This window comes from Manis javanica, chromosome 10 (genome assembly GCF_040802235.1).
Source record: "Manis javanica isolate MJ-LG chromosome 10, MJ_LKY, whole genome shotgun sequence".
Classification (NCBI taxonomy): Eukaryota; Metazoa; Chordata; class Mammalia; order Pholidota; family Manidae; genus Manis; species Manis javanica.
In genome coordinates this window covers 42,415,158-42,437,393 of record NC_133165.1, presented here as the reverse complement: position 1 = coordinate 42,437,393, position 22,236 = coordinate 42,415,158, and the positions used below count along the sequence as shown (strand labels likewise).

General features: G+C 36.4%; 1 protein-coding gene across 9 annotated transcripts in view; it reads left to right on the top strand.

The window, feature by feature from the left end:
* The window catches only part of TPST1 (tyrosylprotein sulfotransferase 1), a 252,067-nt gene that overhangs the window by 40,899 nt on the left and 188,932 nt on the right, over positions 1-22,236 (top strand). For all 9 annotated transcript variants that reach the window (XM_073215232.1, XM_073215231.1, XM_037002916.2 and 6 more), the window contains exon 2: positions 2,660-3,605. In XM_073215232.1, the coding sequence (XP_073071333.1) occupies positions 2,761-3,605 (845 nt within the window). In that variant the 5' untranslated portion in view covers positions 2,660-2,760. The remainder of the gene's footprint in view (positions 1-2,659; positions 3,606-22,236) is intronic.

Here is a 22,236-nt window from a genome sequence, read left to right as displayed (position 1 = left end):
ATGCTCATCTTTTAATCTCAGTCTAGTCTCACTTTCTTGTTCTTTGTTCCAGTGTTATAATAAAGTGCCTGAACAGTGGGTGTTCAAATATCTGACTAAGTGAGTGAGTATATGAGTAAACAAAACCCAGATCTTGGTTGGTATGTCCTATGGAGACCATTAAAATATTTCTCTAGGAATGTGTTCTTTAAAAAAAAAACAGTCACATCGAGGAGTAATTTATATACCATAAAACATAGTCATTGTAAGGGTACAAGTCAATCATTTTTAGTAGATTATTTATAGAGTTGTGCAACTTTGACAACAGTCCAGTTTTAGAACCTTTCTCCTACTGAAATCCCCTTGTGCCTGTTTGCCATTAAATTCTTCTTTCCAACCATTTCTGTCTCTATAAATTTGCCTTATGTGGAAATTTCATGCTAATGTAGGTGTCCAGGTACACACATCATTCATAGTTGTCTTCATGTTTAAGCATGGCTTTCTGGGGGTTACTACCCTGTGGTATAGCTTAGTGGACAGTGGTTGTGTTCAAACATCTTGAGCCAATAAGACTTATCTTCTGCCAGTGGGATCTGCATGTGGGTAGAAGAGCACACTCATAAGTTCAGGCCATTTTCAAATCTTCCTTGGTGCTTACTTTCCTCTCAGTCCTTTCATGTCTCTTCTTTGCAGATGTGCAGCCTCAAGATTAGCCATGAGTTTGTAACCAAAAGTATAACCTTAGCTTATTGGAGCTGTTTGCTCTACGTGTTCATCTGCCACCTTGAACATCACTTACACTGCCAGCACAGCTGGGCATATGTGTTTCCACCATTCCAAATTGAGCAGTTGCCCTTTGATCCTGACAGCAAAGCTACCAGTCCTTGTTCTGTCCTGCCTCGTTCTGCACGCCAAACCTCTGTATCTGCTAAGTGTGTGGATGTTGGGGTGAGAGTAGTCTCAGGCAAGAACACCACATACTGTCACTCAACATACAGCAGTTTTTTAAACAAATGTGCTACCTGGGTTGTTGTACTCCTTGGTCAATTTCCAGAAGACTGAAAGGGTTGTTTTGTCAATTTCATCACAGCTTTATTATAATTGTTTTATGGGGAGAATTACCCACCTTCTCATTAGTCCACAGCTAAATATCCTGCCTCTCAGAATATATTCTTTTTCCAGTGTAGTCAGTCATTTCCCCAGGTATACTTACTGTTAGGATATTATGTGTATATATGAGGGAAAGAGAGTTTTTAAGGAATTGGCTCATATAATTGTGGAACTGGCATTTCTGAAATCTGCAGGGCTGTCCAGCAAGGTAAGTTTTGATGTTAGCTTTGAGTCCAGATTCTGCAGGGCAGCAGGCTGAAAACTCAGACAGGATTTCTATGTTGCAGTCCTGAGGAGAAATCCTTTTTCTTCGGGAAACCTGCCTTTTTACTTAAGGACTTCAATTATGGGATGAGGCCCACCTGTGTTATAGAGGGTAATCTGCTTTAGTCAGTCTGTTGATTTAATTGTTAATCACATCTAAATAATAGCTTCATAGCAACATCTAGACTAATGTTAGACCAAACCCTGGGCACCATAGCCTAGCCAAGTTGACACTTAAAATTAACCATCACACTTGCCCTCTGAGGATTCAAGGTGAATTTTTTTAGTCTAGGTATAGTCTGATTGCTGTCTGCTTCATAGTATGTATTCTTGTTATAGTTAAACTAGTAGTTCCATATTATGTATGTTTTACATATGCATAGTGTGTATATTTTCTGTACTATGTTTTACGTATATGCCTCTGCTTTTACATGTCCACATCTTTGATCATAGTGTATCTTTAGCTTGCAGTGCTCTTTGTGTGTCCAAATATTATTTGTCCTTCTGAAGGCTAGATCACAGGCACACAATTTTCTTTGCACCCTATACACCAGCTCTCCTGAACCTATTTCTTGTCACCTAGTTGTGCTGTGTTCTGTCATGCCATTGTGCTGTAGTTCCTATTGTGGAGCATACTCCTCCCTCTTATTTTCTATAAGCCTTTTACAGCTTCCTCAGATAGACTTATATGCTCCCATTGTCCCCTTTGCTTCGTTTATTGAGGCACTGGTCACATTTTCTTACTGTGCATATCTGTCTGTCCATGAGACTTTCTTTCCTGAGAGGAGGGGTCACTACACTGCTGGTTATTCAAAGTTCATCCTCAGCCAAGCCCAAGTATCTGGTCTGTCATATCTCAGCAATTTGTGGGATGAATAAACTGCATCTGTATTAAAGATCAGGAAATTGTGTGTTTCTTCTTGTAATTTCTCTTTATGGTAGAAGGTAGAAATAATGACTTTCTGAGGATGAAGCAAATACAAATACCAGAGATGAATGAGCCTGTGTTTAGACTCCAAGCATACTTAGGCATATTAAATATTTGCTTGATTCATTGAAAGAGTTTTATTTTTCCGTTCTGTGCAAGGTATATAGCTTCAGAATTGTTACATTACTAAAAATTGTTTCTGATTAGAAGTGTTGATTTCTTTTTACTTGCATTTATTTATATGTGTGTTGTAAGAATATCAAAGCATCTAAGACTGTTTTAGCTTCTTTCTAGCTAAAATATAGTGGTGATAACTGGTTACTGATTTGTTAACAATCTTAAAGTGATTATAAAATAACTTTTTCCTTTTCCTATCAGATGTTGATCACCTTTCTGAAGTAGAATCTCCATGGCCTGAACATTTTCTGAAAACTGTTTTGAGCATAATACCTGTTTAATAGCAAGATAACCAGATCAAGATGGTTGGAAAACTGAAGCAGAACTTACTATTGGCATGTCTGGTGATTAGTTCTGTGACTGTGTTTTACTTGGGCCAACATGCCATGGAATGCCATCATCAAATAGAGGAACGTAGCCAACCCTTCAAATTGGAGAGTACAAAGACCACTGTGCGAACTGGCCTGGACATCAAAGCCAATAAAACCTTTGCCTACCACAAAGATATGCCTTTAATATTTATTGGAGGTGTGCCTCGGAGTGGAACTACGCTCATGAGGGCCATGCTAGATGCACACCCTGATATTCGCTGTGGAGAGGAAACTAGGGTTATTCCCCGGATCCTGGCCCTGAAACAGATGTGGTCACGGTCGAGTAAAGAGAAAATACGCTTGGATGAGGCTGGTGTCACTGATGAAGTGCTGGATTCTGCCATGCAAGCTTTCTTACTGGAAATCATTGTGAAGCATGGGGAGCCAGCCCCTCATTTATGTAATAAAGATCCTTTTGCCCTGAAATCCTTAACTTACCTTGCTAGGTTATTCCCCAATGCCAAATTTCTCCTGATGGTCCGAGATGGCCGGGCATCAGTACATTCAATGATTTCTCGAAAAGTTACTATAGCTGGGTTTGACCTGAACAGCTATAGGGACTGTTTGACCAAGTGGAATCGTGCCATAGAGACCATGTATAACCAGTGTATGGAGGTTGGTTATAAAAAATGCATGTTAGTTCACTATGAACAACTTGTCCTACACCCTGAACGGTGGATGAGAACACTCTTAAAGTTCCTTCATATTCCGTGGAACCACTCAGTATTGCACCATGAAGAGATGATTGGGAAAGCTGGGGGAGTATCTCTGTCAAAGTGAGTAGATGCTGGTTTGTTTTGTTTTTTTTGACTTTATATTCAGCTAGTGAAGGGGTGTATGTGTGTGTGAAAACTACAGACCTTTTCTTGAACAGATATGCTTCATCAGTGAGTATTTAAAAAATTCTCTAGGTAGTTAATTATAGACCCTTTCATTTATTTTGTTCATTTGTTTCTTTATGAATTATGTTAATTTATTTGCAGAAGGCAAACCCAGTTTATAGCAGCAAAAGGCTGTTTTCAGACTTTAGGCTTTAAGATATCCATCATTCAATTTTAGTGACTTCTGATTTCTAAGTTTTAGACTTTTTGTTATAAGGATAGTTGGCTTTTGTTTGGATTAAGATTAATATAAGGAAAAGCATCTAATGTGGATGAGAATGTAGTGAATTTCAAACATTTAGGAATTTTTGGTGATAGAATTATCTAATCCAATCCCTTCATTTTACAGATAGGAGAGCAGAGTCAGAAAGATCAAAATGATTTACTCAAATTTAGATGGCAAGGCCACAATTAGAATTAGCATCCATGCCTTGGTCTCAATCGGCTAGTGCTTTATTCCATTGCATTTTATTACATGTAGTGCTTTTTTGGTCATCTGATGGATATATCTTCTCTTGATTTTTACAAAAAGCTAGAGAACTCTGAAATTTGGAAGTTTAATCCATGTAAGAAGTTCCTTGGATTCAAATACTTGTTAAGTATTGCATTTTCCTTCTTTTTCATGAAGTGATGACTATGGTGCCCTGACTTGATCTGTTGACCTGACTTGATAACTTATATACCTAGAATGAGGATATAAAAATGGAAACTACTGTTAAATTCAGGTAACATCTCCTGGTTAAGAACTAAATTTTATTTTATTTTTTGTCTCTTTTTCCATTTATGAATATATATCCCCTGTAGAAAAAAGGAAAAACGGTACTTCCCTTGTGTGCCTTGCTTACTGCTACTGAGGAGTGTCTTCTTGATGTTTTTTCCCAATGCATAGAATTTGTACAGTAAATATTGATTTCTCATATAGATAATTTGAAAGGAATATCTACCTTTTGCACACAGCAGAAAGTTATTGATTATAAATTATTAGGTATCATTACTCCAGTGGCTTAAAGCTATTTTTACTGATTCAAAGAGAATTAAAGCTCTAGCTACTGTCATCAGTTTGTTGTTCTTTATAATAGACAATAAGTAATTTCTGATCACCTGTATTCCTAGATAAGTGTTTCACTATGTGTGTTTATATGTTGGTCCAGAGATTCTGATGCTAGTACCTTCTGTTAGTATAAAATAAGCCTTTTAGGCCCTCCAGTCTTTCCAAGTAGGGATTAAAGAGATAAGCTCAAGTTAAATTTTGGTGGAAATCAGTAAAAGATCAGTTTGCATGTATACTTACTGTGTTTGAGGCAAACCTGAAGACTGAAGAAACTCGTAGACACTTGGAATTAATAGATTTAAGAAGGGAAAGAGACTTTAGATTTACCACATGAAATAGAGACCCTGTGAGGTGTACTATGCTTTGTCAGGAATCACACATGGCAGAACCATGACTAGAATTTCCAATGCTTATTCCAAGACTCTTGCTACTATGTGAGTTTTTAAAAAGGTTAAGGTGTAGCATGTATAGTAAATGTGCATATGTTCAGTATCCAATCTGATGAATGTTTACATCTGTATGCAGTTGTGTAATTCCTTCCATATAAAGGTAAAGAAAATTACTAGCAACCAGGATGCCCCTTTGTGCTCCTCAATTAATATTCTCCTTAACCCAAAAGTAACCACTGTTTCAACCTCTATCACCAGCAATGATACGGGGTTCTATATGAAGTTCAAAAACAATCAGTCTTGCTTGTTTTGAAACTTCATACAAATGCAGTCATACCTGTTTGTTATCTTGTGCCTGGCTTCTTTCATTAAACATTGGATTCACTCATAATGTTGTAAACAGCAGAAGTTAATTCTTTTTGTTACTGTATAATATTCTACTATGTAATTACAACACAATTTATCCATTGTTCCGTTGATGGGCATTTGGTGTTTCTAGTTTTGGGCTTTTATGGATACAGTTGCTAAGAACATTCTTGTACATTACTTTTGGTGGACATAAGCATTGATTTCTCTTGGGTATATATAGATAGATTGCTGGATTTTAAGATATTTCTACCTCTATCTCTATATGCCTCTATGTATCTTTAACATATCTAACTCTTTTCTGAAGTGTCTAGTAGCATTCATATATGCTATACCATTCACATGTGCCTATATATGTTCTAGTTGCTTCACTTGGTATCATCAGTCGTTTTAATTTTAGTGGGGTACAGTACTTTTTTAAACTTAAAAATAAAACAAAGTAATAATATTTGAACTCTTTTTTGAAGCATAATCTTACCTAGAATTCCAATATAATACAGGTAAGAGTAGAGCTACTTGGTTGAGGCAGGTCTAATCTAGACTGTATTACCTCTTTAAGACTGAGTCCCAGCTCTCAAAAAGAGCTTACTGGGGGATAAGGCAGAAACATACAAAATCAATGTACTAGTATGTACCAAGTTATAGATATTCCATATTAGTTGAGATTCATGACGTAAAGTACTTCTGCCTTCCTATAGAAATTTTTATTCTGGGAAAATTGTTTAAAATAAGTATCTTAATATTTATTTTAGTATTATTTAGTACTCAAGTACTGAAAATATTTAGGCAGTCCTGAAGGCTTGAAGATGTCACCAGATGGCTCAGGTACATAGGCAGAAATTGTTGAAGATAGCTGTGAGGAAGGCCTTCACAATTCTACCTGTCTCATTGTGTTAACTGTGTAAGTTATGCTTTCCTTTGCTTGTCTTAGGAATTTCCAGTTATTTTTCAGTTAGGTTATCACCTCTTGTCTTCCTGGTCAATTCCCGTTACAGAAGAGTAGGAGGCATAGAGTAGTCACCTTCTAGCGTATGTCAAGGTTCTTCCATGAAATTATTTGGTAGAAGAAAGCATACTTTCATTCTGGGGTTGTCTAGGGGAATCTTCATTAGAGACTATTGTATATAAGCTAGGATTTTTTAAAACTGAAAGTAAAAGCAAAGTATTTAATGGGTGGGGAAGGGGTGAAAACACATTGCTTTGGCTGGCTGATAATTTAGCATTATTTCTACATTTAGGTTCAACTATAGAATTTTAGATATATTCATCCTTGATACTTTTAGGTAGTCATTTCAAGTCCAGTAGTAGCACTAGTTTCTCCAGTGACTGGTATTATAACTTTGATGTTTTGAATACTATGTTCTGTTTTAATAAATTATTCAACCTACAGTTCGACTTTTATTAAAGCCATGGTTTTGAATACAATGGCTTCAAAAAATAATGTAGAACTTACTTGTCTATCTCTTCCAAACTAATAGAAAGTAGAAATTGAAGCATTTCTAAATGTCTTTTGCCTTTATCTTTTAAGAAATGTTTACATAGAAAATTTGGGAAGAGTACATTTTAAGGAAAACACCTTATGCAAATAGGTATATTCCAGTAAAATTTTCCAAAATAACTGAATATGGAGTAGGATCTTGCTGATCAGTGAATGGTGTCTGCAGCTGAGTCCTACTCCTCAGATATTTTGAGTCAGAAATAGTTGAGTTTGAGGCTATTTACATTGACCTCTTCTCATGAATTGTGAAATTTTTGTGGAATTACAGTCATTTCTATCTGGGAACCATTAAGGAAGTTATGGGAGTATACAGAGTTGTTTCTGTTCTCATTAAGATACTATAAAAATTACTTGGAACAAATAAAAATCATAACAATAACAAAAAATCCACTGAGGTATGGTCAGGGATCACTGAAATAAAAAAGTAACCTATGACTAGTAAGCAAGTTTACTAGGCCAAAAGAGCAAAGCCAGAAAAACAAAACAATGTAATAGTAACTTTTAAACAAGAATCACAACTCTCAAAAAACTAAAAATAGAACTATAGACCCAGCAAGTCCACTTCCGGGAAATCACCAGAAGAAAACAAAATCACTAATCTGAAAAGATACAGGCACTTCTGTGTTGATTGCACCATTATTTACAATAACTAATATATACAAACAACTTAAATGTCCATCATCAGAAGAAAGGATAAAAAAGGTGTGATACATATATACAATGGAATATTACTCAGCTATAAAAAATGAAATCTTTATAAAGCTTATAAAAAGACAAATGAAATTTGTGACAATGTGGATGGAACTAGAGGGTATTATGCTAAATGAAATAAGTTCAAGAAAGACAAATACAATATGATTTTGCTTATATGTGGAATTTAAAACAAAACAAATAGAGTCGCAAATGCAAAGGATAGGTGGTTGCTGTAAGGGAATGGTGAAGGGGGAAAAATTAGTGATAATGTTTCATATCTTGATCTGGGTGATGGTTACATGAGTGTATACACATGTCAGAATACATTAAGCTAAGATTTTTTCATTTTATGTACTTCAGTAAAAATTTTTTTTAAAGATCATCACCACTACGATTCAGGCAGGAGTTATCTACTCTTAGAGAAGAAAAATTATACATGACTATTAAACACAAATAGGTTAGAATTAAAAATATAATAGCCATAGATTAGGTGTCTGCAAAAAAATAGATACAAAATAACAATAGTATGTACAAGAGTACACATAGGAACAAAATAACTGCTACTATGAAGCTTTTAATAAATAAAGCCAAGAAAAAAACTGGAAATCATATCCAGAGCAAAAGAAGATCACATAAATAGAAGAAAATAATGCAGAAAAGTTATTGGGAATGGAGATACTTTTAAGGAAGTGCAAAGAATGGTTATTTATTGAAGTTCAAATGCTAAATTTCTCTTTAGTTTCCAAAATAGAATTTAGTGTGGAAATTAACAATTTTAATAATACCTTACAGGATTAACAAAGAAGGGTAACATAATACCCACTTGAAATTTTTCTGAGATTTAAGGGTAACAAGAATATTGTGCACAACTTAAGAGAAAGGCTATATTCTTGCAAATTATGATGACTTCTTTATTTTTCATTTTTTAATTTTTATTAAGGTATTATTCATCTACACTCAAATGAAGGCTTCACATGAAAAAACGATGTGGTTACTACATTCTGCCCTGTTATCATGTCCCCCCCATACCCCATTGCAGTCACTGCCCATCAGTGTAGTAAGATGCCACAGAGTCACTCTTTGCCTTCTCTGTGCTAGTCTTCTCCCTGATCCCTCCCACACCATGTGTGCTAATAATACCCCTGAATCCCCTTCTCCCTCCATCCTCCCCCACCCCTCCCCTTTGGTAACCGCCCTTCTTGGAGTCTGTGAGTCTGTTGCTGTTTTTGTTCCTTCAGTTTTGCTTCATTGTTATACTCCACAAATGAGGGAAATCATTTGGTACGTGTCTTTCTCTGCCTGGCTTATTTCACTGAGCATAATGTCCTCCAGCTCCATCCATGTTGTTGCAAATTGTAGAATTTGTTTCTTTCTTATGGCTGAGTAGTATTCCATTGTGTATATGTACAGCTTCTTTATCCATTCATCTACTAATGGACATTTAGGTTGCTTCCGTATCTTAGCTATTGTAAATAGTGCTCCAGTAAACATAGGGATGGCTATGTCTTTTTGAATCTGAGAAATTATATTCTTTGGGTAAATTCCTAGGAGTGGAATTCCTGGGTCAAATGGTAATTCTATTTTTAGTTTTTTGAGGAACCTCCATATTGCTTTCCACAATGGTTGAATTAGCTTACATGTACCAGCAGTGTAGGAGGGTTCCCCTTTCTCCACATCCTCGCCAGCATTTGTTCTTCTTAGTCTTTTCAATACTGGCCATCCTAACTGGTGAGAGGTGATATCTCATTGTGGTTTTTATTTGCATTTCCCTGATAAATAGTGATGTGGAGCATCTTTTCATGTGCCTATAAGCCATCTGAATTTCTTCTTTGGAGAATTGTGTGTTCATATCCTCCACACATTTTTAAATCAATTATTTGCTTTTTGGGTGTGGAGGCATGTGAGTTCTGTATATATTTTGGATGTTAACCCCTTGTTGGATATGTCATTTACAAATATATTCTCCCATACTGTAGGATGCCTTTTTGTTCTGTTGATGGTGTCCTTTCCTGTACAGAAGCTTTTAAGTTTGATGTAGTCCCATGTGTTCATTTTTGCTTTTGTTCCCTTGCTCAAGGAGATGCATTCAGAAAAAAGTTGCTCATGGTTATATTCAGGAGATTTTTGCCTATGTTATCTTCTAAGAGTTTTATGGTTTCATGATTTACATTCAGGTCTTTGATCCATTTTGAGTTTACTTTTGTGTAAGGGGATAGACAATAATCTAGTTTCATTCTCTTTCGTGTAACTGTCCAGTTTTGCCAACACCAGCCGTTGAAGAGGCTGTCATTTCCCCATTGTATGTCCATGGCTCCTTTATCATATATTAATTGACCATATATACTTGGGTTTGTATCTGGACTCTCTAATCTGTTCCATTGCTTTATGGGTCTGTTCTTGTACCAGTACCAAATTGTCTTGACTACTGTGGCTTTGTAGTATAGTAGAGCTTGATCTTGGGGAGCATAATCCCCCCAGCTTTATTCTTCCTTCTTACAATTGCTTTGGCTATTCAGGATCTTTTGTGGTTCCATATGAATTTTAGAACAATTTTTTCTACTTCGTTGAAGAATGCTGTTATTATTTTGATAGGAATTGCATTGAATCTATAGATTGCTTTTGGCAGGAAGGCCATTTTGACAATATAAATTCTTCCTATTCATGAGCACAGGATGTGTTTCCATTTATTGGTATCTTCTTTAATTTCTCTCATGAGTGTCTTGTAGTTTTCAGTGTATAGCTCTTTCACTTCCTTGCTTAGGTTTATTCCTAAGTATTTTATTCTTTTTGATGCAATTGTGAATGGAATTGTTTTCCTGATTTCTCTTTCTGCTAGTTCATCATTGGTGTATAGGAGTACAACAAATTTCTGTCTGTTAATTTTGTATCCTGCAATGTTGCTGAATTCAGATATTAGATCTAGTAGTTTTGGAGTGGATTCTCTATTTTTATGTACAATATCATGTCATCTGCAAAATGTGACAGTTGAACTTCTTCTTTACCAATCTGGATGCCTTTTATTTCTTTGTCTTGTCTGATTGCTGTGACTAGGACCTCCAAAAGTATGTTGAATAAAAGTGGAGAGAGTGGACATCCTTGTCTTGTTCCCTTTCTTAAAGGAAATGCTTTCAGCTTCTCGCTGTTAAGTATGATGTTGGCTGTGAGTTTGTCATATATGGCCTTTATTATGTTGAGTGAGGTACTTGCCATCTGTACCCATTTTGTTGAGAGTTTTTATCATGAATGGATGTTGAATTTTGTCGAATGCATCCCACAGATTTTGCAGTGCTGAGTTATTGTTGTCATTTGTCTCCATGTATTGCTTGATCTTTGTTTTTATTTGGCCATTGATCCATTGGTTATTTAGGAGCATGTTGTGAAGCCTCCATGTGTGTGTGGGGGGGGTTTTCTTTTTTTAGTGTAATTTATTTCTAGTTTCATACCTTTGTGGTCTGAGAAACTGGTTGGTACAATTTCAATCTTTTTGAATTTACTGAGGCTCTTTTTGTGGCCTAGTACTGCAACACCTGCTTTTTTCTCCCTGCTAGTTGCATGAAATATCTTTTCCACCCCTTAACTTTTAGTCTGTGTATGTCTTTGGGTTTAAAGTGAGTCTCTTGTAGGCAGCATATAGTTGGATCTTGTTTTTTTTTTCCATTCAGTGACTCTGTGTCTTTTGATTGGTGAATTCAGACCATTTACATTTAGGGTGATTATCAATAGGTATGTACTTATTGCCATTGCAGGCTTTAGATTTGTCATTGCCAAAGGTTCAAGGGTAACTTCCTTTCTATCTAAGAGTCTAACTTAACTCACTTAGTATGCTATTACAAGCACAATCTGAAGGTTCTTTTTTTCCCCTCCTTTTTTTCCTCCTCCATTCTTTAGATATAAGGTATCATATTCCGTACTCTTTGTCTATCCCTTTTTATTACCTCTGGTGACAGCTATTTAACCTTAGGAATACTTCCATCTATAGCAGTCCCTCCAAAATACACTGTAGAGATGGTTTGTAGGAGCTAAATTCTCATAGCATTTGCTTATCTGGAAATTATTTAATCCCTCCTTAAAATTTAAGTGATAATCTTGCCAGATCAAGTATTCTTCATTTGAGGCCCTTTTGCTTCATTGCATTAAATATATCATGCCACTCCCTACTGGCCTGTAAGGTTTCTGCTGAGAAGTCTGATGATAGCATGATGGGTTTTCCTTTGTATGTGATCTTATTTCTCTCTCTGGCTGCTTTTAATAGTCTGTCCTTATCCTTGATCTTTGTCATTTTAATTATTAATGTCTTGGTGTTGTCCTTCTTGGGTCTCTTGTGTTGTGCGATCTATGACCTCCATGGCCTGAGAGACTATATCCTACCCCAGATTGGGGAAGTTTTCAACAATTTCATCCTCAAAAACACTTTCTATCCCTTTTTCTCTCTCTTCCCTCTTCTGGTACCCCTATAATATGATATTGTTCCATTTGGATTGGTCACACGGTTCTCTCAGCATAGTCTCTTTCCTCGAGATCCTTTTTTCTCTCTGTGCCTCAGCTTCTTTGTATTCCTCTTCCATAGTTTCTATTTCATTTGTCATCTGCACTGTATCTAATCTGTTTTTAATACCCTCCTTTGTGCTCTTCAGCGATTGGATCTCTGTCCTAAATTTGTTCCTGCATTCTTGAATATTTTTCTGTATCTCCATGAGCATGTTTATGATTTTTATTTTGAAATCTCTTTCAGGAAGATTTGTTAATTAAGTCTTACTCAGTCCTTTCTCTGGTGTAGAGATTTTGCTTTGAGCCAGGTTCCTTTGACATTTCTTGTTAGTATGTAGTGTCCTCTAGTGCCCAGAAGCTCTACTCTCTGGAGCTGCCCAGCCCCTTGAGCGATGTTGGGGATCACAGGGGAGTGGTGCTGGTGCCTGGTGGGGAGAAAGAAGTGTTCCCTGCTTCTGGCTGTTAATGCCTGTCTCCACTGCCAGAACCAGTGGGCCGAACACACAGCTGTAAGCCTCTATGCTTTGTGTTTGTAGCTGCCGTGGGTGGGGCTTCCCTCTGCCTGGCCTGACACCCAGCAGGGGCTGCCAGTTTGTGAGCCAGGTGCAGGATAACTGGGAAGAAGACACAGCAGACTGCATATCATGGTGGGGGGCCTTGTAGCTGTGTGTCCAGCCAGGGGAATAGAGTGCCTGAAGATTGTTTAAGTTCCCATCCTGCTGGGCATAGTGCACCTGGACAATTTTGTCTACCTGACCTTTTTCCTGAGCAGTGAGCTCTGTGTAATCCTTACCCCTTTAGCAGCCCTCTTGCTGTTAGGAAGTCTCTCAGACTGCCTACCCAGATCAGCAGATATGAATTCCTGTTTTCCACAAGCAGCTGGAATCTCAGTCTCTCCAGGTATTCCGCCTGTCTTAACTTTCCAACCCCACTAATCACCAGAGCACCATGCAATGTAGGTTCATGTTCCCAAAGCAGATCTCCAGGGCTAGGTGTTCAGCATTCCCAGGCCTCCACTCCCTCCCCACTCTGTTTCTCTTCCTCCCGCTGGTGAGCTGGGGTGGGGGAAGGGCTTACGTTTCTGCTGTGTCATGGCTTTAGTATGTTACCCTGTTCTGTGAGCTCTGCTCTTTTCTCCAGGTATATGCAGTCTGGTGCAGCCTTCTTTCATGTTACTATTTCAGGATTAGTTGTATCAATTATATTTTCATATTATATGTGCTTTTAGGATGAGGTCTCTGTCTCACTTCTCACGCCACCATCTTTTTTCAAATTATGATGACTTCTATAGCGTGTGAAATTAATAGCATACAAATTAGGATTACCTGAACTCTACTAATTTAGATAAAAATATCCCAGAAGAATTTTATAAAAATTACATTCTTCCCCCTTCTCCCCTCCCCCCCCCCCCCCAATTATCAGAGAACAAGTCTGCTTAGGACTACTTACCTTCGTGAAGGCAGGGAACCTATCTTTATAAATCTAATTGTTAATCAGTGCTACACCGAACAGGGGTAAGTTTAGAGATGTGGAAATTGCAGTGCTTCTTTTACAAGTCAAATTGAACAGATATGTAATTGAGAACACTTTTTTGGAAAGGGTAACATTAAACAAGTTGTCTGTGCTGTGCATATGTCTGCATGGCTGGTGCTACCTTAGGGCAAAGAGGTGAGAGAAGACTGTCAAAAATAACAAGTATGTTTCCTACAGGATTTAGACCCCAATGATGATTTTTCCCAATTCTCTTTTGCCTGGAAGATGGGGTTTTGCTCGCTTTTTGCGGCTCACATTTGTGCATAGGATGGGTTTAAGGATTTTTCCTTTATTCTAAGGATTTAATGTTTCTAAGTTTCATTGAGAAAGTCTCATTTTTGGAAGATTATTTTTGTTCTTTTCAATCTGGGTTGGCAGTAATTTTTCATAGTGATTTGGAGATAGTTTCTCTAGTTGGGGTTGTTACTGTTGAGAATCTGCTGTCTGTCTAATTGTCAGTCCTTATATGCCATTTTCCTGACCATTTTAAGACTTCTTCATCTTTGTGTTCTTTGTTTTCACTATTGTATTTTGTAAGTAGGTGTGGATTTCTGTTTTGATTTATCTAGCTTGGTAAATGTTGTTTTTGCAAATGTGGGAGGTTTTTAACTATAATTTCAATTTCTTTAAAACAGAAATGCTATTTAAATTATTTCTTTTTGCATGGACTTTATGTCTTTGAAGGACTTTGCCCATTTCTTCTAAGTTGTTGAGTCTGTAGGCATAAAATTGAATTAACAGCAAAACAGGTTGTAAAAGGAAAACAGAAGAGGAAAAGTTGTATTTCAAAATATGTCAGTGAAAAATGAGAAGCAGAACAAGAACATAAATCAGTAAAGTCAACTTTGTACTTTTCTTGAAGAATATGGCATTTGATTGCAAAAAGTATAATTTGGGTATTAGATCATTTATAAATTTAAGTTAGGTATATTTGTAAAACCTAGAGATTCAAAATAACAGTGGTTTTAAATAAAATAGTGGCTGTTTTATAAAAGAAGGCAGACAGGCTGGTTTAGAAGTTCTGTCATCATCTGGCATTTAGGCTGCTTGTCTTCATCAACTCCATGGTCCGAACTGAACCTCCAACCACAACATTTACATTCAAGCAGCAGAGTCAGGGTAGGGTAGACATATAAGACAGGGCATTTAGTACTTTTTAAATGACATTTCCTAAAGCTTCCAGGTAGTTCTTCTCCTTGTGTTCCACAGGCCATAATTTAGTCTTGTGACCATATATAAAAGGCTGGGGAATGTAGTCTTTATTCCGAATGACCATGTGCCAACTGAAAGTTGGTGTTTCCTTTACTAAGGGAAATAGGTTGGGAAAGGCAGATAGCAGTCTCTACTTTGCTGAGTACCTACTATGTGCCAGGCAGTGTTAAGTTTTCTCCCCTAAAGGTTCACATGATCTAATGGAAGGAAGGTTTATATATAATGCAATGCTAAGAATTATGAAAACAGAGAACAGATGCCTAACCCAGTCTGGAGTGTTTAGGAAGGTCTTCCTGGATGACATGGTACCAAAATGAAAAATAAAGCAGTGTTTCTCAACCTTATTTGGCATCATTGACATTTTAGGCAGGATAATTCTTTATTGTGGGGGCTGTCCTGTATATGATGGGATGTTTAGTAGCATCCCCTCACCTCTACTCAATAGATAACAATTATAGATAACTGCCTTCCCCAGTTGTGGCAGTCAAAAATGTTTCCAGACGTTGCCAAATGCCCCTCTCCCTGCTTGGTGAGAACCATTGACTTAAAGGATGACAAAGCTAACAGATGTAGGGAGGAACATTTAGTTTTGGCTTACAGGTATTGTGCTCTTTGGGTGACCCATAGCTGGAGTGCTGTACACCGGCCCCGCCCTTATCTGTAGTTTTGCTTTCCAGGGTTTCAGTTATCTGTGGTCAACTGTAGTCAGGAAGCAGCTGCTTCTGACATACTGTCAGAGGGTCAGTGGTAGCCTGACACTACGTCACAGTGCTTACCATCATTCACCTCACTTCTCATCACATAGGCATTTTATCATCCACATCATCCCAAGAATAGTCCATAAAGTAAGATATTTTGAAAGAGACCACATTCATATAACTTTTATTATAGTATATTGTTATAGTTTTTCTATTTTATTTTTAGTTATTGTTATTAATCTATTATAAATTAAACTTATGTTAGGTATGTATGTATAGGAAAAAACATAGTATATATAGGGTTTGGTACTATCTGTGGTTTCAGGCATTTGCTGGGACATCTTGGAACATATCCCTGGCCAGATAAGGAGGGACTACTGTTCTTGACTGTCTAGAATACCTTTCCCTTCCTTAGTCAATGAACCATCAAGAGATATTACTCCTGGGAGCAGCCTGTGTCTTAACTACAGTGTCCAAAGAGAAGAGGTAGAATGGAAGTATTCTTGTGGTGTGACACCTCACCCAGCCTGGAGGCTCAAAAGGGCCTAGCAAACATCTGGGCCCTGTTATGCTGGAAGTCACCAAGCTTAGCCCACCTGGGTCTGGAATGTGGTGTTTGTTTCCCATAGCCTAATACAATTTTTAAAAAATAAAGTAAAATAGAACAAAACCAGGCAGTAATAAATTGAAAGTTACAATATGGACGAATTCACAAAGATGAGAAACATTGTGGTATTTATGGAGAACTATAAGCAGCTTGGTGATGTTGGAGGATTCATTTCCAGTTAGGAAGGAGCAGGAAGTAAGACATGAGAGAGTTGTTAGGGCCAGGCTTTGAAGGGCCTTATATTTTATACTAGTGATCTTGAATTTTATCCTGGAGACAGACCATTTGCTTACAAACTTCTCTTAATTAGTGGGACACTGTCTTCAAATGAAATCATGTAAAGAACCTTAGTATCTAAAGTACTTAGAAGTGGAGTGGCTCTAATTGACATAATATTTAACTTTGTTTGGATTTAACAAAACTGAAGTGAAACTCATGGAACTGCAAAACTTCTGTTTTCAAAAGAAAAAATAACTATAAATCTAAAACTTATAGAAATTAAACTTTTAAGAGTCCAGAATTATAATGTTTTCTAAAAACACTCAGTTTTAATAGGCATAAGTTTGACCTTTAAGGATATAAAATTTAGGCGATCCCTCTGATGTGAAATGTAAAACAAAAATTTTAAATGTCAGCCTGTTTAGGAGTGTTTTGACTTTTTTGCCCCTTACTCGCTGGGCTCCAACTGCACTGAAATCATTGTATCTACTGAAATATTCCACACTGTTCAGTGTATCAGCTCCTTTGCATGCATTGTTCCCTCTGCCTGCAGTACTTCTCTCTAACTTCCTCATCTGACCAACTCAAGTTGTATTTCACTGTTCAGCTCAGATTTCCCTTCCCTAAGGAAGATCTCCCTAAGACCTCCCTCCCTCTCTCTGTCCAGAATTCATTTCCTATGCCTTCATTGAAAGTCTCCTTGGCAAATGGAAAAGAATTCATACTTTGAAGCTGGTTAGACCTGTGTTTAAAACCTTTCATTGACACTAACTGGTGTTGTGACATTGGATAAACTACTGTCCCTCTCATGTCTTCAGTTTTTGTTTGTTTTAATTTAAAGTTTTTATTCTTTCCGATCTAAACAGTATTTTTTAAATTGTCTTATATTTGGGTATATACAATAAAATGCACAAATCTTAGTGTACAGCTTAATGAATTTTGACATGTGTATACCTTCATGTAAGCATCACACAGATCAAGATAAAAAACATTCTAATTTTCCCCCTTCATTTATTTCACCCATCCCTCTCTCCCCCATGGCAGCCACCAGTCTGTTTTCTGTGTTTATGAGTCTATTTCAGTTTTGTTTTGTTTTTTAAAATCCATATGTAAGTAAAATCATATACTATTTGTCTTTCTCTGACTTATTTCACTTAGCATAATACCCTTTAAGTCCATCCAGGTTGTCGTAAATGGCAAAATTTCATTCTTTTTTATGGCCAAGTAATATTCTGTTATATGTACCACAGCTTTTTTATCTATTCATCTGCTGATGGACATTTAGGTTGTTTACATATTTTGGCTATTGTAAATAATGCTGTTATAAACATAGGAGTGCATATATCTTTCAGATTAGTGATCTTACTTTCTTTAGGTAAATTCCCAGAAATGGAATTGCTGGGTTGTATGGTATTTCTAGTTATAGTTTTTGAGGAACCTCCATACTGCTTTCCAGAGTGGCTGCACCAATTTGCAGTCCTGCCAGCAGTGTACAGGTCTCCCTTTCCTCCACATCCTCACCAACGGCTATTACTTCTTGGCTTGTTGATACTGGCCAACCTGACAGGTGTGAAGTGATGTCTCATTGTGGTCTTGATTTGCATTTCCCTGATGATTAGTGATGTGGAGCATCTTCTCATGTGTCTGTTGGTCATCTGTATGTCTTCTTTGGTAAAATATCTATTGAGGTCCTCTGCCCATTTGTTGATTGGATTATTTGTCTTTCTGGTTATTGAGTTATCTGAGTTCTTTATATATTTTGGATATTAGCTCCTTATCAGATATATCACTTTCATTTTTAATCTATAAAATGGAGAAGATTGTGACGATGATGTCATCCAACATTTACTGAATACTTGTGTACCAGGCACTGTGTTAAGCTCTTTGTATATGTTATCTTAGTTTTCATATTTACCGTTTCACACTTACTTCTAGGTACTGGACTTTAAAAATGTTTTATAGATGAAGGACTGTACCTCTCAGGGAGGTTGAGGAGTTGGTCCTTTCTTTTTGTCTTCAGAACCTGTACTGTAAACCCCTACATTTACTTTACATATTTTATGATACTAAATAAAATAATGAGTGTGAAAGTGGCTAAACACAGGCTTTAGAGTCAGACAGGCATAGGTTCAAATCCCAGCTCTTATCTTTTATTAATTGTATGACTTTGGGTGAGTTACTTGGTTTTACCTGTTCTTAGTTACCTCCCCCTCCCCGTTAGTTTTCTGATCCTGGAAATGGGGATGGTAATAACCATTAGGGATCACAATAGTACCTGCCTCAGGGTTGTGAGGATTAAATTAGAATGACTATAAAGCCTTAGCCCAGTGCTTGGCACTAGTAAGTGGTCAGAAATATTACCTATTATCTTTGTTGTTATTATTATTAGTGGGTGAGAATAATAGTACCCATGATAATATTTAATTCATAAAATTGTTGTGAAGATTAAATTAAAATTACTATAAAGCCCTTAGCACAGCACCTGGCATAAATAATACTTACTAGTAGTATGTTATTTTTATTATTGTTATTATTAAATGCTTATGCTCTCTTGAAAAAAAAATGAGTATGAAACACATAGCACAGTACCACGTGCTCTACAGACTTTTGTTAATGTCACACATTCTTCTATAAGCTTGTTTAGGACAGAGATAGTCTTAACTCATGAAATGTTTGTTTAGCCAATGAAGCAAAACTGGCACCTGATTTGAACAACTCCAGTAGGGAAACTGACCAGGCAGGCTGGGAATTTTAGCATTACAAAAGCACTGTTTGAAACTACCTGATGGTAATCCCTAATCTTTCACTGTCATGTTTTTCCCTTTTTTTGTTTGTTTATTTAGTTTGCCTATTTGTGAACTTTACATTAATGGGATCATAGTCTATATTTTCTCCAGGCTATTGCTTTTTTCCTTTTTTTCCCCTTCTTCATTGTCTTTTTTTTTTTTTTTTTTTTTGCTTAACATTATCTTGAGATTTATCTGTTTTGAGTTTCATAGCTATCTACAATTTGTTTTTATTGCCACAATACTATTCTATGATATAATATAGCTTATTTATACTATTGATGAACATTTGGGTGGTTTTTTATTTAAAAATTTTTTTTAACTTTTTAAGATGTCCCCTTGAAGAGTTTCTCTAAGATACATGCTTAGGAATAGAATTGGTGGGTAGTGGGGGATATGTATATTCAGCTTCACTACATAATGCCAAATTGTTTTCCAAATAACTTGCAGGAATGTACACTGTCACCATCAGAGTGTAAAAATTATCAAGGATTCATATCCTCCTCACCAGCCTGGCGTTTTTTTTTTAACTTTCAATAATTTATGTTTACTTTCCAGTTCTATATATATTAAACATATACAGTAGACCCTTGAACAATGTGGAGGTTAGGGGTGCTTAACCCCTGTATAGTAAAAAAAAACATAAATGCTTTTGATTTCTTAAAAACTTAACTACTAATAGCCTACTGTTGACCCAGAGGCCTGATAACATAAAAAACTTATCTCATATTTTATGATATACATATTGTATAATGTATTCTTCAATAAAGTAAGCTAGAGAAAAAATTTTTTTCGAATTATTAACAAATCTCAAAATTTTTCCAGAATACTTATTGAAAAAATCTGCATCTACATTAGCCTATGCAGGTCAAACCCATGTTGTTCAAGGGTCAACTGTACATCCACATCAAATACTTAGATAATAAAATTGGGATCATTTAGTGTACAGAAATACAACACATTTATAACCTTCTTAATTTAACTATATAGTACAGCTGGGGTTTTTAATTTTTCCTATCAGGTTAGAACAAATGATACTTCATTTTGATTTTAATTTGTAATTCTCTAATTAGTTTGAGCACCTTATGTTTTATTGGTCATTTGTGGTTTTCTTCTGTGAAATGCCTCTTCATGTGTTTTGCCCATTCTTCTGATGGATAATGTTTGTCTTCCTCTTTTGACAGTCTGTATCTGATATATATGTTACAAATTGCTTTTCTCAGCTTGTCTTTTAACTTTCTTTATAATCTCTTTTGGTGTATGTAGATTTAAAGTTGCATTTATCAGTGTTTTCCTTTATGGTTTGAACTTTTTGTGTTTTTTAAATAAATCCTTCCTCACCATAAAGTCATAAAAATAGCCTTCCTTTTTTTTTCCCTAAAACTTAAAAATCTTTCTTTTCATATTACTCAATCTGAAATTTATTAATCAATGTGGTGTAAGATAAATTCTAACCAAAATAAGCAGGCAATGAGAGGCAACAAAGGGCCAGGCAGTTTATTTGAGCGCAATTCCCAGGTTATGTTCTCCTGTCTGGCTATCACAGGCCGGGGAAGTCACGTCCAGGAGGGGAGGTGGGGAGTTTCTAAGAGAACAGGGAAGGGAGGGGGAAGTGGGCCATGCTAGGGGTAGATGGGGAATTTTTTATTGGCTCAGGTTGGGTGATGGACAGCCAGAGGTCTCCTCCTTCCGGATGGAGGGGGTCTGCCTCTGGGGTTTGTCGGGCCGTCATGGGACTGGAATCCAGGAAGAGCTGTTTGTTCCTTCCCCATAGGGCACAGAGCTACTTGGTGCTGTGCCTCCAGTGCCTCTAGCCTTACATGTGGAATTTATTTTTATATATGAGGTATAGCTCCATTTCAATTTTTTCCATATAGATGACTAGTTTCCCAGAAATATTTATAAAATAGTCTTTTTCCTTACAGACTTGAAGTGCTAGCTAGGTTAAGCCTTAAGTGCACATATATGCATTATTCTGTTACTGGGTCTCTCTGTTTAATTCTACTCTATTTCAATTACTATAGTTTTATGTCTTAATACCTAGCAGAGCAAGCCCACTGCTTTGTTCTTCTTCTCTAGGAATATCTTGATTGTTTTTAGCCCTTTTTTTGTCCTCAGGGTCTTTTGATGGTATTTTACAATGTTCTTCATAAAAGTCTTATACTTATTTAATTTATTATTATGTATCTTCCTTTTTTATTGTTAAGGTAAATGTGTGTGTTGTTTTTAAATTTTCTGTTAGTTGCTGTTGTATAGAAATGCAAATGACTTTTGTATGTTTATATCCTGCAGCTTTCCTAATTAAAAAAAATTATAGTTGATATACAGAATATTTCCTGATATTTGTGGTTTTGCCTGGGCTCGGACTTCTAATAATAACAAGCAACCTTGTCTTAAAATGGTGGTACTCAACTGGGGCCAATTTGCTCCCCCAGGGAACATTTGCAATGTCTGGAAATATTTTTGGTTGTCATCCCAGTAATTTGGGTAGTGAAACTACTGGCATCTGCTGGATAGAAGCTAGAGATGCTGCTAAATATCCTACAGTACACAGAACAACTCCTGCAATAATTTATCCAGCCCAAAATGTCAGTAGTGCCGATATAATGTTTTTTTAATTTTGAAAAACTTCAAATACAAAAGTAGAATGGTATACAGAACCCCCATTTATAACCACCAATAATCATCAGTGTAGGCCAGTGTTATTTCATTTAACTCTTTCCTTTCTCCCACTTCTGAATTATTTTAAGATACATCTAAGATACATCATTCCATCTTTTAAAAAAACAATTAAATGAATTATTGACTTAATTAAAAGTAGACATCAGCAATTTTAAATCAGGCATGAGTGTTCTGGCTCAGAATCTCTTAGAAGGGTGCAATCAAGGTTTCACTGGTAAGGGACTGTTTTCCAGTGACAAATCAAAACTCTAGAGACTGAGAGATCTCTGATATAAGAGAGTTTATTGAGTCTTCACAGATCTAT